Below are 18,398 nucleotides of genomic sequence, written 5' to 3'. Positions count from 1 at the left end.
TTGTATTTTTAGTAGAGACGGGGTTTCACCATGTTAGCCAGGATGGTCTCAATCTCCTGACCTCATGATCCACCTGCCTTGGCCTTCCAAAGTGCTAGGATTACAGGCATGAGCCACCGCGCCCAGCCCCTGAAGCGGTATCTTAATGTGCTTTTTAATGTCTATTTTTTTTCACATTATATCCTTAGGTCTTGGAATAGTGCCTGGCATATAGTAGGCCCTCAATTAAAATTGTGGTAGTTAAAAAGGATTTATATATTTTGACAGATGGCAACTTTAAAGTGGCTCAATTAGAAAGGCTTACCCTAAATTAATTTTTTGGCTATTAATGGAGGGAGACTGAGTCAAAACAAGAGCCAGTCTCAAAGATTTATGGTAGTAAGTTGTATAAACAAGGAAAGATCCCAGATTTCTGTCACTGAGACATTTCTACTTGTGCTGTGATACTTTACAGGTGATGAGTATGTGCTTCTATAATTCATTTGATAAAATTTTTAAATACCTTCTTTGTTCTAGGCACTGTACTGAGCATGGGATATTAATTGAACAAGATAGATGTGCATATTGCCCTCACGGAGCTTATGGTTTAGTGGGGGTTTCAGACAAGTAAACAGACAATTAACAGTACTGCATGACAAATGCTAGGAAGGGGGAATGCAGATTGATGTGAACATATAGAAGGAGCATCTAAGGCTAACATATAAGCTGAGTCCTGAGGAAATAGCTGGCTTGGCCAGGCAGTTGGAGCAGCATCAACAAATGCATAGAGATTAGACAAACCCTGGCAAATCGGGAAACTAATATCCTATAGGCTAGGGAAAGGAGGTTAATAGGATAAGTAGGGGCTGAATCTCACAAGGCCTTATAAGCCATTTTAGGGAGTTTAAAATTTATCCTGCAGGATGAGGAATCCTTGAAGCAAAGAAGTGACATGATCAGGCTAGGCACAGTGGCTCACGCCTGTAATCCCAGCACTTTGGGAGGCCGAGGTGGGCGGATCACAAGGTCAAGAGATTGAGACCATCCTGGCCAACATGGTGAAACCCATCTCTACTAAAAATACAAAAATTTGCTGGGCATGGTGGTGCGTGTCTGTAGTCCTGTAGTCCTGGCTACTCAGGAGACTGAGGCAGGAGAATAGCTTGAACCCGGGAGCTGGAGGTTGCAGTGAGCCAAGATCACGCCACTGCCCTCCAGCCTGGTGACAAAGCGAGACTCTGTCTCAAAAAAAAAAAAAAAAAAAGAAGTGACACGATCACACATCTGATTTTAAAATAGTACTATAACTTCATTGTGGAGACTGAATTGGAGAACACGAATGTGAATTCAGGAAGACCAGTTGATAGACTTGTGTATTAATTTTGTGAGACAGCTGAGGAGACCTGAACTAGGAAGAGCAGTAGATAGGTTAAGGGAGTGTGGGGAGGGAGAAAAATGCCCTTGGTTTCTGGCCTGCGTTATGGAGTAAGTGGTGGTTCCATTCACTGGGATAGAAGATTGTTGAGTAGGTTTGGGGGAGAAGAAGATGCGTTTAGTTTTAGATTTGCTGAATTTAAAGGGCCTGTACTTAGTTTTGTGGGATTTATTGTGGACTTTCACTTCTTGTGAAAACCAGGAGAAATATCTGTTAGACATAGAAATGTTGAAATTATCAGTAGTATATGGACAGTTACTAAAGCTATAAGAATAGATGAATCATATACAAAAATCAACTAAAAATAAATTAAAGATTTAATTGTAAGATCTGAAACTGTAAAACTACTAGAAAAAAACATGGGAAAAGTTCTATGACATTGGATCTGGGCAATGATTTTTTGGATATGAACCCAAAAGCACAGGCAACAGAAGCAAACATAGACAAATGGGATTACATTAAACAAAAAAACTTCTGCATATCCAAGGAAACAATAGAGAGAAGAGAGGACCCACAGAATTAGAGAAAATACTTGCAAACCATACATCTAATAAGAGGTTAATATCTAGAATATATAAGGAACTCAAATAAATCAGTAGTAAGAAAACAAATAACCTGATTAAAAATTGGGCAAAGGACCAGGTACAGTGGCTGATGCCTGCAATCCCAGCACTTTGGGAGGCCAAGGTGGGAGGATAGCTTGAGTCCAGGAGTTCAAGACCAGCCAGGCAACATGGCAAAACCATGTGTCTTTAGAAAAAAATAAATAAGTAAATAATGGACAAAGGAGGCTGGGTGCAGTGGCTCACACATGTAATCCCAGCATTTTGGGAGGCTGAGGCAGGTGAATCACTTGAGGTCAGGAGTTTGAGACCAGCCTGGACAACCTGGTGAAACCCCATCTCCACTAAAAATACAAAAATTAGCCGGGTGTGGTGGCGTGTGCCTGTAATCCCAGCTACTCAAGAGGCTGAGGCAGGAGAATTGCTTGAATCCAGGAGTCAGAGGTTGCAGTGAGCCCAGATCGTGCCACTGCACTCTAGCCTGGGTGACAGAGCAAGACTCTGTCTCAAAAAAAAAAAAAAAAAAAAAAAAAACAACCTAAGTGTCCATTAAGGATGAATGCATAAAGAAAATGCAGTATGTATACACAATGGAGCACTATTCAGCCATAGAAATAGAAGGAAATCCTGTCATTTGTGATGATGTGGATAAACCTGGAGGACATTATGGTAAGTGAAATAAGTCACACAGAGGACAAATACCGCATGATCTCACTTACATACAGAATCTATAAAAGTGCAACTCATAGAAGTAGAGCGTAGAATGGTAGTTACCAGGGGCTAGAGTGGGGGTTGTTGGGGAGATGTTGGTCAAGGGATAGGAAAATTCAGAAAGAAGGAATAAGTTCAAGAGATCTATTATACAAAATGGTAACTAGTTAATAACAATGATTGTATTCTTGAAAATTGCTGAGAGTAGAATTTAAGTGTTCTCACCACAAAAAAAAAGTATGTGAGGTAATGTTAATTAGCTTGATTTAGCTAATTTTACAATGTATACATATTTTAAAACAACATGTACAAAATATATACAATTTTAATTTATCAATTAAAATTAACAATGTTAAAAAATAATTTAGGCCGGGTGTGGTGGCTCACACCTATAATCCTAGCGCATTGGAAGGTTGAGGCGGGAAGATCACTTGAGCCCAGCACTCATGATCAGCCTGGGCAACATAACCAGACCCTGTCTCTACAAAATAAAAAATTTTAATTAGCCAGTAGTCCTAATACTGTAGGCTGTAGGACTACAGGCACGTGCTTGTAGTTCTAGCTACTCAGGAGTTTGAGGTGGTAGGATTGTCTCAGGTGGTAGCCTCCTTGCTTGAGCCCAGGAGTTTGAGGCTGCAGTGAGCTTTGATTGTGCCTTTGCACTCTGGTCTGGGCAATGGAGCAAGACCCTATCTCTTTAAAAAATAATTTCTTAAAAAGAGTTGATCAGATTAAGATGGAGCAGCCAGTAGGTGGGGAGAAGCCCAAGTGACAAAAGTGGCTCCCCCATCCCCCAAAAAAGAGAGTACGTGAGATTGACCAGGAAACTTGATACATATGAAGAGAGGAAAGCCTAAGACAAGGATCCTATGTTTTAGGAACAGACAGAGAAAGAGGAGCTTCCAGGTAGATAGGAGGAGATTGGGAACATTTTAGGTCCCAGAAACCAGGAATGGAGGAATAGTTGGCATTTTTTTTATGCTACGAAATCAAGTACGATGTGAGTGGAGAGGTGGCTATTGGATGTAAGAAAAATGTAGATGACTTTGGCTAGAGAAGTTTAATGCAATGTAGGAACAAAAGAGAAGGTTACATTATCTTGAGTGACTGGGTCAGAAAGTGAAGACTATGAGTACAGATAATGTCTCAAGAGGTTTAGCTGTGAAGGACATGAAAGGGCAGGAACTGGAGTGAGACATAGGGTTAAAGGAAAGTAAAATTTCAATAAGTTATTTTTCTTTCTTTCTTTTTTCTTTTCTTTCTTTTTTTCTTTTTTTTTCTTTTTTAGAGACAGAGTTCACTCTGTTACCCAGGCTGGTCTCAAACTCCTGGCCTCAAGTGATCCTCCTGCCTTGGCCTCCCAAAGTACTAGGTTTACATACATGAGCCACCACTCCCAGCCTCATTAAGTTCTTTTGGTTTTTCTTACAGGAATGTTATTTGCCTTTTAATATTATGTCTTTTTTCTTAGCTTCATTTTATTTTGAGGTGATGGATGGGGCAAGAATTGAAAACATATAACTATATTTGCATTGTGTAATTAATCCTTTGCATGTGGTAAGGAAATAGCTTTACTATCTTAATTAGCTAGATTTTCTCAGTGTAATTTTTGAGAGATTCTGGATAGTGAAATCTCATTTTAATGTATTTTGTATTCTATTTGTTTTTTAGATCATTCATCGAGATATAAAACCTGAGAATATTTTAGTATCCCAGTCAGGAATTACTAAGCTCTGTGATTTTGGTTTTGCACGAACGCTAGCAGCTCCTGGGGACATTTATACGGACTATGTGGCCACACGCTGGTATAGAGCTCCAGAATTAGTATTAAAAGATACTTCTTATGGAAAGTATGTATATTTTGGGATCCTGTCAGCCTTTCCTAGGTATCTCTCTTTTTGTTTGTTTTTTTGAGACAGAGTGTTGCTCTGTCACCCAGGCTGGAGCGCAGTGGTGCAATCTCGGCTCACTGCAACCTCCACCTCCCAGGTTCAAGCAATTCTCCTGTTTCGGCCTCCCAAGTAGCTGGGACTACAGGTGCACACCACCACTCCTGGCTAATTTTTGTATTTTTAGTAGAGACGGGGTTTCACAATATTGGTCAGGCTGGTTTCGAACTCCTGACCTCAGGTGATCTACCTGCCTTGGCCTCCCAAAGTGCTAGGATTACAGGCGTGAGTCACTGCGCCTAGCCTCCTAGGTATCTCTTTTATCCCTTAGTATATGCTTGTGTATCTGTCACCCCTAATACTGACACATTCTGCCCTCTGCATCTAGGTTGGGGCTAAGAAGAGGGATACCTTTAAAGGTAACATAACAGATCCTTTAGGTACCTGCATTGCTGGCTACTGCTACTGCTACGCTCACTCAGCTCTCACGGGTTGAATGGACACAGCTCCAGAAGACCTATGCAGGCATCCCTCAGAGTGTATCTATATTTGCTTTAAGCTGTGCCATGCCCTCGGCAGAGTTCCCTCTTCTGTTTATCTTTAACCTCTACATTCTGCAAAGATTTGAAATCATCTACCTTACTCTGCTAGTGTTGCAGTAGGAAGTGCCGAGTTTCCCCTTTCCTGGAAAAATGGTACCCTCTTTGTGAAGACTGGCAAATAATTTTAAATTGTACTATTTTAGGTGCAAAATTTAGCCAGGCGTGGTGGCGTGCGCCTGTAGTCCCAGCTACTCGGGAGGCTGAAACAGGAGAATTCCTTCAAAAGTAGCATGATCTCAGTCTAACATAAAACAGCAGCCTAAAATATAAATAATCTTGAGCATAAAGAGATAAAAGTATGTAATTTAATACCTATTTAATAGACTACATGGAGGAGGAGAATTCTCTTGTGCTTTTCCTAGAAATTATTATTGTGTTATTATAATAATAGGTAATATTAATGAGTACTTATTTTCTGCCAGAAACTGTTCTAAATGCTTTATATACATCAAATAATTTAATCCTTACAACAACCCTATGATGAAGTTGCTACTATTAGCATTCTCATTTTAAACAGTAGAACACTAAGACACAGAGGTAAAGTAATTTGCCTGAAGTCACATAGCTGCTTAATAGCAGAACTGAACCAGGATTCTAACCTAGGTGGTCTGGATTCATAATCCGTTCCCCCGGGTACCTTTTCAACTGTACCTACTGTTGATACCTTGTACAGACTATCTCTGTACCTCAATTACTTCATCTATAAAATGGAAATAATAATAGGACTCACTTCATAGATTTGTGGTGAGGATTAAATGATTTGATATATGCTCAATAAATATTATCTACTCTTACTCAAAGTCCTCAAAAATTTTTTTCTTCATTTCTTTTTTGCCTCTGGACATAATGTAGCCTGCATAAGATCTCTCTGTCTCAGTTTTACCCTCTTTTAATGATGTAGCTTAAATTCCTTTTCTGATATACTCCCTAGCCCCCCAATCCTATTCTACATCTTTTAGTACATTATCTGTAAATTTTGTGTCAGTTAATATTTAACATGGGCTAGTTCTTTCTCTAGCTCTTTTTTTTTAACCTCCCACGAAAAGTTAAGTTCCTTGAGGATAGGCATAATCTCTTGTATTCTGCATAACCAAACTTGGTGCCTGGCCCACAGTAAGGTTGGATTCTAGGAGACTTCACATTGTGTTTGAAACGAATTCACTAGTGAGTCCATTTTGAAAACTTTTTTATTGTAAAAGAAAACACAGACACAGAATATCTCACATAACAAATGGATAGCTCCACCACCTGATCAAAAAATAGGATTTTGCCCGCCACCCCAGAAAACCCTTTGTGTGCCTGCAGTTGTAACATGCTCCCTTCCCTACAAAGCAACCATGATACTGATTTTTATTGTAACCATTTCCTTGCATTTTTAAAAATAATAGAGACAGGTCTCACTATGTTGCCCAGGCTGGTCTCGAACTCCTGCCCTCAAGCAGTCCTCTTGCCTCAGCCTCCCAAAGTGCTGGGATAACAGGTGTGAGCACCAGGCCTGGCCATTTTCTTGCATTTTAAAGATAGTTTTATCACCCAAATGTGCATCCATTTAGTTTAATCTAGCCTTTTTTGAGATATGATTCATATATCATACAAGTCACCCATTTAAAATGTACAATTAAGTGGTTTACAGTATATTCAGAGTTGTACAACCATAACCATAGTCAATTTTAGAACATATTTATCACCCCAAAACGAAACCCTGTACCCATTGTAACTCTCCATTTCCTCCCAACCCTTCCAGGCCTAGACAAACTCCTATCTGCTTTCATTCACTATGGATTTGCCTATTCTGGACATTTCATATAAGTACAATTATATAATATATGGTCCTTTGGGACTAGCTTTTTTCTCTTAACATAGCATGTATTAGTACTTCTTTTTTTTTTTTTTTTTTTTTTTTTAGCAGAGATGGGGTTTTGCCATTTGGTCTTGAACTCCCGACCTCAAGCAATCTGCTGGCCTCGGCCTCTCAAAATGCTGGGATTACAGGCATAAGCCACCGTGCCCAGCCAGCACTTTATGGCTGAATAATATTCCACTGAATGGATAGAGCTCTTTTTATTTACCCATTCATCAACTGATGGACATTTGGGTTATTTTTACTTTTTAGCTATTATGGGTAATGCTGCTATGAGTGTTCGTGTACTTGTTTTTGTATGGACATATGTTTTCATTTCTTTTGGGTATATACTTAGGAGTTAGAATTGTGGGTCATATGGTAACTCTATGTTTAGTCTTTGAAGAACTGCCAGACTGTTTTCCAAAGTGTTTGTACCATTTTACATCCCCACTAGCTGAGTGTGAGGGTTTCAGTGTCTCCATGTCTTTGCTAGCACTTACTATTATGTTCTTTTGTTTAATAGCCATCCTAGCCTTTTTTTTTTAAGTAAACTTTATTTTGGGATAATTTTAGATTTACAGAAAAGTTGCAAAGATAGTATAGAGAGTTTCCCCATAGTCCTCACCCAGTTTCTGTTTACCCTAATATCATCATATTTCATTACTATGGAGGTTTAACTTTATCATCTCTTTTTAATTTATTACTAGAATACTTTTATAAATGGACATTTCCCCTTATTTGGTTACCTAATGGTATAGTTCATATAGAGAAACTGGGTAAATGCTTGATTTATTTATCAATTTTAAAGATGAATTGTCTCCCAACAGGTGACCTCCAAAAGCAACTAATTAATTTTTTTAGAAATATCATTATGAACTCATGGACTTAAACATATTTAATGGGTCTCAATGCATTGCAATTATCGGGGCAAAAAGAATACCTTTTCCCGGCTGGGCACGGTGGCTCATGCCTGTAATCCCAGCATTTTGGGAGGCTGAGGTGGGTGGATCACCTGAGGTCAGGAGTTCAAGACCAGCCTGACCAACGTGGAGAAACCCCGTCTCTACTAAAAATACAAAAATAGCCGGTTGTGGTGGTGCATGCCTGTAATCCCAGCTACTCGAGAGACTGAGGCAGGAAAATCGCTTGAACCCAGGAGGCGGAGGTTGCGGTGAGCCGAGATCACGCCACAGCACCCCAGCCTGGGCAACAAGAGCAAAACTCCGTCTCAAAAAAAAAAAAAAGGTAATACCTTTTCCCTACCTGTAACAAGAGTCACAGCCAATACCCTTATAACAAAATATAGTTTAACAAGAGAAAAGCATGACAAATTTAACAAAGTTCTATGTGACATAGAAGCCTTCATAAATGAAAACCCAAAGACCTGGGGAGAACACTGTCTGATTTTATGCTGTTTGCTGAAAGGAGTGGATAGGTGTAGAGAAACATGATTGGGCAAAAGGTGTATGATCTAATGGTAATAAACCCAGCAAGGCCTGTTTGTTCAGATTCTTCTTGGCCTCTCTGTTTTGCATTCCTTCCTTCCAGGTATGGGCAGGACCTCTCTGGAATGAAGGTCTTATGACTTACTTTTAAGGGAGGTGGATCAGAGAGTGACCATTCTATGTTTTATGGCTTGCTTTGGGGAAGAGGAATTCTAATCGCTCTGGAGGTGGGCAGGCAGAAGAGGAATCCTGGTTTCTGTGATACAGCTTGGGGGAGAAAGGAGAGCAGGAGAAGGTCAGAGAGATTTTGTTTCTGAGGCCCTTCTAATCTCCTTCAGTTCAAAGTATGTATCATGCCAAAGCACCATACTTTCGGGTATCATAGTCTAAGCCCGGACACAATTATTATTATTATTGAAGTTCAAAATCAATGGGTGCTGTCAGGCCTCTGAGCCCAACCTAAGCACTCATATCCCCTGTGACCTGCACGCATACATCCAGATGGCCTGAAGTAATTAAAGAATCACAAAAGAAGTGAAAATGGCCTGTTCCTGCCTTAACTGATGACATTACCTTGTGAAATTCCTTCTCCTGGCTCATCCTGGCTCAAAAGCTCTCCCACTGAGCACCTTGTGTCCCCTGCCCCTGCCCGCCAGAGAACAACCCCCTTTGACTGTAATTTTCCACTACCTACCCAAATCATATAAAACAGCCCCACTCCTGTCTCCCTTCGCTGACTCTCTTTTTGGACTCAGCCCACCTGCACCCAGGTGAAATAGCCTTGTTCCTCACACAAAACGTGTTTGGTGGTCTCTTCACACGGACACGAGTGAAAGGTGCCTTTTCAAGGTGGCTTCCCAGGTCCTTTTAACAGGACCTAGTGTGTAGTCTGTGATACTTTCCTTGTGACCTGACTGACAAGATAGCAATCCAGGCTCATTTTTTACATGTTTTTGCCCCAGACCTGGTATCAGCCATATTATGTCTTTTTTAAAAACAGCATTATTGATATATTTTTATATAATACGATTCATCCATTTGAAGTACATTTCAGTGGTTTTTAGTGTATTCACAGATATGTACAACCATCACCACAGTCAATTTTCATCACCTCAGTGAAAACCCCATACCCTTTATCTATGACACCCCTACACCTCTGAACTCCCTCCCTAACCCTAAGCAATCACTACTCTCTTCTCTATCTTTATAGATTTTTATTTATTTTATTTTTTTTGAGACAGAGTCTCTCTCTGTTGCCCAGGCTGGAGTGCAGTGGCGTGATCTCGGCTCACTGCAACATCCGCCTCCCGGGTTCAAGCAATACTCCTGCCTCAGCCTCCTGAGTAGCTGGGACTACAGGCGCATGGCACCACACCCGGCTAATTTTTTTTGTATTTTTGTAGAGATGGGGTTTCACCATGTTGGTCAGGCTGGTCTCGAACTCCTGGCCTCGTGATTGACCTGCCTCCGCCTCCCAAAGTGCTGAGATTACAGATGCGAGCCACTGCACCCAGCCTATGGCTGGCTTTTTTATTTTGTAGAGACAGGGTCTCGCTATGTTGACTAGGCTGATTTTGAATTCCTGGGCTTAAGCGATCCTCCTGCTTCAGCCTCCCAAAGTGTTAGGATGATAGGTGTGAGCCACCACGCTGAAGCCTGACTTTTTTATTCTAGCTACTCTAATGGGTGTGAAGTGGTATCTCATTGTGGGTTTGATTCACATTTCCCTAATGTCTAATGAGGTTGAATGTCTTTTTGTGTGTGTGTGTGCTTATTGGCCATTTGTGTATTGTCCTTGGAGAAATGTCTGTTCAGATCCTTTGCCTATTTTTAAAATGAGTTGTTGGCCAGGCGCGGTGGCTCACGCTTGTAATCCCAGCGCTTTGGGAGGCCGAGGCGGGCGGATCACAAGGTCAGGAGACCTCGTCTCTACTAAAAATACAAAAAAATTAGCCAGGCATGGTGGCGGGCGCCTGTAGTCCCAGCTACTCGGAGAGGCTGAGGCAGGAGAATGGCGTGAACCCGGGAGGCGGAGCTTGCAGTGAGCCCAGATTGCGCCACTGCACTCCAGCCTGGGCGACAGAGCGAGATTCCGTCTCAAAAAAAAAAAAAAAAAAATGAGTTGCCTTTTTATTATTGAGTTGTAAGAATTTTCTGCATATCCTAGATACAAATTCCTTATCAGATATGTGATTTACAAGTATGTTCTTCCATTTTATGGGTTGTGTCTTCACTTTCTTGATTCTGTCTTTTGATTTTCAAATGTTTTTAATTTTGAGAAGTCCAATTTATCTGTTTCTTTTGTTGCCTACGCTTTTGGTGTCATATTTCAAAATTGTTTGCCAAATCCAGGGTTATGAAGATTTACAGTTACATTTTCTTCTGAGAGTTATGACTTTAGCTCTTACATTTAAGTCTGATCCATTTGAGTTAATTTTTGTATATGCTATAAGGTAAGAGTCCAAGTGCGTTCTTTTGCATTTGGCTATCCAGTTGTTGTCCCAGCACCATTTGTTGAAAATATTGTTCTTTCCCCATTATGGCGTTGGGCCCTTTTTGAAATGCAGTTGACTATAGATGTAAGTGTGACTGCTCAAGGGGTTCACCTTGCCTGCTGCCTAGACAGAGCCGATTCATCAAGATGGGAATTGCAATAGAGATAGAATAACTCATGCAGAGCCGGCTGTGCAGGAGACTGGAGTTTTATTATTACTCAAATCAGTCTCCTTGGGCATTCAGGGAGGAGAGTTTTTAAGGACAACTTGGTGGGTAGAGGGAGGCCAGTGAGCTGGGAGTTCTGATTGGTCAGGTTTGAAATCACAGGAAGTGGAAGCTGTCTTCTTGCACTGAATCAGTTCCTGGGTCGGGGGCGGCCATGAGATCAGATGAGCCAGTTTAGCAATCTGGGTGGTGCCAGCTGATCCATCAAGTGCAGGGTTTGCAAAATATCTCAAGCACTGATCTTAGGAGCAGTTTATGGAAGGTCAGAATCTTGTAGCCTTCAGCTGCATGACTTCTAAGCCATAATTTCTAATCTTGTGGCTAATGTTAGTCCTACAAAGGCAATCTGGTCCCCAGGCAAGAAGGAAGTCTGCTTTGGGAAAGGGTTGTTACTGTCTTTGTCTTAAACTATAAACTGTAAACGAAGTTTCTCCCGAAGTTAGTCCAGCCTACGCCCAGGAATGAACAAGGACAGCTTGGAGGTTAGAAGCAAGATGGAGTCAATTAAGTTAGATCTCCTTCACTGTCTCAGTCGTAATTTTGCAAAGGTGGTTTCATGAGGGCTTATTTCTAGAATCTCAATTCTGTTCCATTGATCTGTAAGGCTGTCCTTTTTCCAGCAATGCACTTTCTTTCCTTTTCTTTTTTTTTTTTGACAAGATCTCACTCCCTTGCCCAGGCTGGAGTGCAGTGGCATGATCTCGGCCCACAGCAACCTCACCTTCCTGGCTCAAACAATCCTCCCACCTCAGCCTCCTGAGTGGTTGGGACTACAGGGGTGCACCACCAAGCCTGGCTAATTTTTAAATTTTTTGTAGAGACAGGAGTTCACCACGTTGCCCCGGCTGGTCTTGAATGGCTGGGCTCAAGCAATCTGCCTGTCTTCGACTCCCAAAGCGTTGGGATTATGGGCAGGAGCCACCGCACGCAGCCGACACACTGTCTTAATGACTATTGCTTTGTAGTAAGTTTGAAATCAGGAAGTGTGAGTCTTTCTACTTTATTTACTTTTCCAAGATTGTTTTGGCTATTCTAGGTCCCTTCCAATGCCATATGAATTTTAAGATCAGCTTCTCAATTTTTGCAAAAAAGACATTTGAGATTCTGATATGGATTACATTGTATCTGTGGATTAGTTTGGAGGTTATTGCTGTCTTAAAAATGTTAACTCTTACTCTAATCTGTGAATTTAGAATATTTTGCCATTTATTTAGATCTTCTATAATTTTTTCAACAATGTTTTGTAGTTTTCAAAGCATACATTTTGCACTTGTTTTGTAAAATTTATTCTTAAGTATCTTATTCTTTTTGATGCTATCATGAATGGAGTTTTCTTAATTTCATTTCAAATTGTTCATTGCACGGGCATAAAAATACAACTTATTTTTGTATATTGAGTTCATATTGAAGTGGTGTTATTGTCTGGGGTAACTACCCAGGGTTCGTCATCTCGTGCCAAGGAGGTGAAGGACACGGACATGCACGAGGAGTGAGTTTAGGAGCAGAGGTTTGATAGGCAAAAGAAAGAGAAAGGAGAACAGCTCTCTCCCTGGTGAGAAAGAGGGGCCTCCTAAAGGAAAATCTGGCCCACAGCAGACTGCATTAGATTTTATAGGCAGGCTTGAGGAGATGGTGTCTGATTTACGTAGGGCCCACAGATTGGTTTGACCAGGAGTGACAGTTACATACTGCAAGGGGAAGGCTGGTTGCCCCACTCTAATCTTATTATGCAAATTGGATCTTTGCCTGGCTGGGGCCATATTGTCTTCTTAGTGTACATGTGGTTTGGCAAAGAGAAGGGAAGATGGAGCCACCATTTTGAACATGCTTAGCCTCAGGTAGCCTTTTCCTATTGGCACAACTGCTGGCATTCACCTGTGCAAGCTTCCAGCTTGTGTGTCTGTGTCTGCAGCACAATTTTACAGGCTGCTTTTTCTTAGAAAAGAAAATGATTTGGGGCTGCTTTTCATTAAAAGGAAAACCTTACTGAGGATCCCATACCCTCACTGCCTGCCTAAATAATTTATTCTTAACTCATATCATTATCATGCAACCTTGCTGAACTTGTTTATTGGTTCTCGTAGTTGTTTAGTGGATTCCTTAGGATTTTCTACATAGAAGGTCATGTCATCTGTGAATAGATATAGTTTTACCTTTTTGCTGGTCTGGATGCCTTTTATTTCTTTTTCCTGTCTAATTGTGCTGACTAGAATCTGTAGTACAATATTGAATAGAAGTGGCAAAAGCTGACATCCTTGTCTTGTTCCTAATCTTATCGAGAAATCATTCAGTCTAAGTATGATATTAAATGTGGATTTTTCATAGATGCTTTTTATCAGGTTGGGGAAGTTTCCTTTTATTCTTAGTTTGTTGAGTGCTTTTATCATGAAGTGGTGTTGGATTTTACCAAATGTTTTTTCTTTGTCTATTGAAATGATCAAAATGAGAATTTTTTTGGGTTTTTATTCTATTGATATATTATATTACATTTATTGGTTTTTGGATATTGAACCAACCTTGTGTTCCTGGAATAAATCCCAGTTGGTGACAGTGCATAATTCCTTTTATGTGATGCTGGATTCAGTTTGCTAGTATTTTGTTGAGAATTTTGTGTTCACATTCATAAAAGATATTTGTAGTTTTCTTTTTTACTGGTTTGGGTATCAGGGAAATGCTGGTTTTAAAAAATGAGATGGGGCCAGGCGCGGTGGCTCACGCTTGTAATCCCAGCACTTTGGGAGGCCGAGGCGGGCGGATCACGAGGTCAGGAGATCGAGACCACAGTGAAACCCTGTCTCTACTAAAAATACAAAAAATTAGCCAGGCGTGGTGGTGAGCGCCTGTAGTCCCAGCTACTCGGAGAGGCTGAGGCAGGAGAATGGCGTGAACCCGGGAGGCGTAGCTTGCAGTGAGCCGAGATCGCGCCACTGCACTCCAGCCTGGGCGACAGAGCGAGACTCCGTCTCAAAAAAAAAAAAAAAAAAAAAAAGAGATGGGATGAGTTCCTTCTGTTTTTTGAAAGAGTTTGTGAAGACTTGGTATTAATTCTTCTTTGAATGATAGAATTCAGTAGTGACATCATCTAGGCCTGGGCTTTTCTTTGCGGGTAGTTTTTTTAAAAAAATCATGAATTCAGTCTTTTCACTTGTTAAAAGTTTATTGAGATTGTCTATTTTTTATTGAGCCAGTTTCAGTAGTTTGTGTTTTTCTGGGAAACTATTGATTTAATCTAAGTTATCTAATCTGTTGGCAAACAATTATTTATTCCTTTATAATCCTTTTAATTTCTGTAAAGTCAGTAGTAATGTCACCTCTTTCATTTCTGATTCTAATAATTTGAGTTTTCTCTCTTTTGTTATTGGTCATTCTAACTAAATGTTTTTCAATTTTGTTGATTTACAAAAAAATAGCTTTTGGTTTCATTGATTTTCTCTGTTTTCTTATTCTCTATTTAATGAACTTTTGCTTTTTAAATATTTCCTTCTTTTTGTTTGCTTGGTTTAGTTTGCCCTTCTTTTTCCAGTGTCTTAAGGTGGAAGGTTAGGTTACTGATTTGATATCTTTCTTCATATAGGCATTACAGCTATACATTTCCCTCTCTGCTTTACTGCATCCCACAAATGCTGGTATGTTGTGTCTTCATTTTCATTAGTCTCAAAGGATTTTCTTTTTCTTTTTTTTTTTTTTGAGACAGGATCTTGCTCTGTTGCTCAGGCTGGAATGCAGTGGTGTGATCTCGGATCACTGCAGCCTTGACTTCCCCAGCTTAAGTGATCCTCCCACCTCAGCCTCCCGAGTGGCTGAGACTACAGGTGTGTGCCCTCATGCTTGGCTAATTTTGTTCATCTTTTTGCAGAGACGAGGTCTCACTGTGTTACCCAGGCTGGTCTCAAACTCCTGTACTCAAGTGATCCTCCTACCTCTGCTTCCCATAGTTTTGAGATTAAAGGCATGAGCTACTGTGCCCAGTCTCAAAGTATTTTCTGATTTCCCTTTTGATTTCACCTTGTACCCATTGGTTATTTCATTGAATGTAGTTTAATATCCATATATTTGTACATTTCCAAAATTTTTCCTGCAATTAATATCTATTTTATTCCATTGTAATAAGAGAATATACTTTGTGTAATTTCTGCCCTTTTAAATTTACTGAGGTTTATTTATGGTCCAGCACATGGGCTATCCTGGAGAATGTTCCATGTGACTTGAGAACAATATATAAATGTATATTCTATTGTTGTTCTGTAAAGTGTTCTAAAGATATTAGGTCTAATTTGTTTATCATGTTGTTCATATTTTCTCTTCTTGATTTTCTAATTGGTTTAGACATGCTTATCATTATTATAGTTTTCTGATAAATTTCCCCCTTTATCATTATGAAATTTCCCTCTTCATCTCTAGTAGCATTTTTTTTGTTAAAAGTCTATTTTGTCTTATATTAGGGCAGTCTTTTTAGTTTTCTTGTGATTGTTATTTGCATAATATATCTTTTTCACAACCTTTACTTATAATGTTTGTATATTGAATATAAAGTATATCTTGCCTAAACAACATATAGTTAGATCATGAGGTTTTTTTCTTCCCCCTCCAGGCTGACAGTCTCTGCTTTTTGCTGGATTGGTTAATCTGTTAACGTTTAATGCCATTATTATTATTTTTTATTTATTTATTTTTTGTGAGACAGAGTCTCACTGTCACCCAGGCTGGAGTGCGGTGGCACGATCTTGGCTCACTACAACTTCTGCCTCCGGGTTCAAGCAGTTCTTCCTTCCTCAGCCTCCTGAGCAGCTGGGATTACAGGCATCCACCACCATGCCCGGCTAATTTTTGTATTTTTAGTAGAGATGGTGTTTCACCATGTTGGCCAGGCTGGTCTCAAATTCCTGACCTCAAGTGATCCACCCACCTAGGCCTACCAAAGCTCTGGGATTACAGGTGTGAGCTACCGTGCCCGCCCACGTTTAATGTTATTATTGACATAGTTGTAATTACATCTGCCATTTTAGTTTTTTGTGTTTGTCTCACGTTGTTTTCTTGTTCCTCCTTTGCTGCATTATTTTGCATTAAATGATTATTTCCTAATTATTTTAATTTCTTTAATAATTTTTTTTACTATCTTTGTGTGTGTGTGTGTGTGTGTGTGTGTTTGTGTGTGTGTGTTTTGAGACAGAGTCTCGCTCTGTCACCCAGGCTGGAGTGCAGCAGGGCAATCTTGGCTCACTGAAACCTCTGCCTCCTGGGTTCAAGTGATTCTCCTGCCTCAGCCTCCTGAGTAGCTGAGATTTCAGGTGTGTGCCACCAAGCCTGGCTAATTTTTGTATTTTTTTTTTTTTAGCAGAGATGGAGGTTCACCATATTGGCCAGGCTGGTCTCGAACTCCTGGCCTCAAGTGATTCTCCTGCCTTGGCCTCCCAAAATGCTGGGATTACAGGTGTGAGCCACTGCACCTGTCCTTTACTATATTTTTGAGGGTTGTTCCTTTTTTCCTTTTTAGTGGTTGCTCTAAGGTTTACACCTTATCAGAATCAACTGATAAGTTCCTATTTATATTAGTTTAATTCCAGTGATACAGGTATAGAAAAGTTATTCTTATGTCATTCTATTCCCTTTTCCATCTTTGTGTGGTGTATTTGTTGTACATATTACATCTAATAATGTTACAAACCATTATTACTTTTTCTTTATAGTAATTTCTCTAAACTCAATGTAGTTTTGCTCCCTCTCACTTCCTTTTTGATGTCATTGGCAAATATATTACACATACTACATTTGTAATGTTATAGGCCCAACAATGTATTGCATGCATATTATCTTTTCCCTAGGTAGAGGCAGCTCTAATGGCTTGCATATTATTTTGTATGAGGGGTCTTCAAAAAGTTCATGGAAATGCATATTATGAAAAAACTGTGCATGGCTTTAACTTTTTTTTGCACCAAAATAAACTCACACCAACTTGTTATAACATGTCTGAATAGGGTCTAGTTTGAGGCATTAGGAGGGATAATATATCAGTTGGAAAAGAGCCTCTATCAAAACAATATGAATTCTGCTAAAATTGAAGCAAGAACAAGCATCAAATTCATGATGAAGCTTGCGTGGAAGAATGGTGAAAGCATTGATGCTTTATGAAAAGTTCTGTTTTTTCCCAATTTTTAAAACTTTAAAAAAAAATTTTAATATAGAAACAAGGTCTCGCAGTGTTGGTAAAGCTGGTCTCAAATTCCTGGGCTCAAGCAATCCTACTGCAACAGCCTCCCAAAGTGCTGGGATTACAGGCTTGGCTTTATGAAAAGTTTATGGAGACAATGCCCCCAAAGAAACTAGCAGCTTACAAATGGATAACTTGTTTGTTTGTTTGTTTGTTTGTGTTTTGAGACAGAGTCTGGCTCTGTCCCCCAGGCTGGAGTGCAGTGGCACCATCTCAGCTCACTGCAAGCTCCGCCTCCCGGGTTCACGCCATTCTCCTGCCTCAGCTTCTGGAGTAGCTGGGACTACAGGCGCCTGCCACCATGCCCTGCTAATTTTTTTAGGTTTTTAGTAGAGACAGGGTTTCACTATGTTGGCCAGGATGGTCTTGAACTCCTGACCTCGTGATCCACCCACCTCGGCCTCCCAAAGTGCTAGGATTACAGGCTTGAGCCACCGCGCCTGGCTGGATAACTTGTTTTAAGAAAGGAGGAGGCCGGGCATGGTGGCTCACGCCCATAATCCCAGCACTTTGGGAGGCCGAGGCGGGTGGATCACGAGGTCAGGAGATCGAGACCATCCTGGTTAACACGGTGAAACCCCGTCTCTATTAAAAATACAAAAAATTAGCCGGGCGCGGTGGCGGGCGCCTGTAGTCCAAGCTACTCGGGAGGCTGAGGCAGGAGAATGGCTTGAACCTGGGAGGCGGAGCTTGCAGTGAGCCAAGATTGTGCCACTGCACTCCAGCCTGGGCGACAGAGCGAGACTCCGTCTCAAAAAAAAAAAAAAAAAAAAGAAAGGAGGAAATGGTGAGAAAACACCAAGAAGGCTGCATAGGAATATCTCCGGTCTACAGCTCCCAGCAAGATTGACGCAGAAGATGGGTGATTTCTGCATTTCCAACTGAGGTACCTGGTTCATCTCACTGGGACTGGTTGGACAGTGGGTGCAGCCCACAGAGGGCAAGCTGAAGCAGGGAGGGGCATCGCCTCACCCAGGAAGTGCAAGGGGTCAGGGATTTCCC

At 40.6% G+C, this 18,398-nt stretch overlaps 1 protein-coding gene across 3 annotated transcripts in view; it reads left to right on the top strand.

The window, feature by feature from the left end:
- CDKL3 (cyclin dependent kinase like 3) overlaps positions 1-18,398 on the top strand; it is a 141,551-nt gene that overhangs the window by 14,793 nt on the left and 108,360 nt on the right. For all 3 annotated transcript variants that reach the window (XR_009214253.1, XM_032157918.2, XM_058441212.1), the window contains exon 4: positions 4,360-4,538. Coding sequence is in view for 2 of the 3 variants with exons in the window: in XM_032157918.2 (XP_032013809.2) it covers positions 4,360-4,538 (179 nt within the window). In the remaining variant the exon portion in view is untranslated. The remainder of the gene's footprint in view (positions 1-4,359; positions 4,539-18,398) is intronic.

The sequence above is a fragment of the Hylobates moloch genome, unplaced genomic scaffold, assembly GCF_009828535.3.
Source record: "Hylobates moloch isolate HMO894 unplaced genomic scaffold, HMol_V3 SCAFFOLD_6, whole genome shotgun sequence".
In the NCBI taxonomy this organism is placed as follows: Eukaryota; Metazoa; Chordata; class Mammalia; order Primates; family Hylobatidae; genus Hylobates; species Hylobates moloch.
The sequence above is the reverse complement of the archived record's forward strand: the minus strand, read 5'-3'. Positions and strand labels throughout refer to the sequence as shown.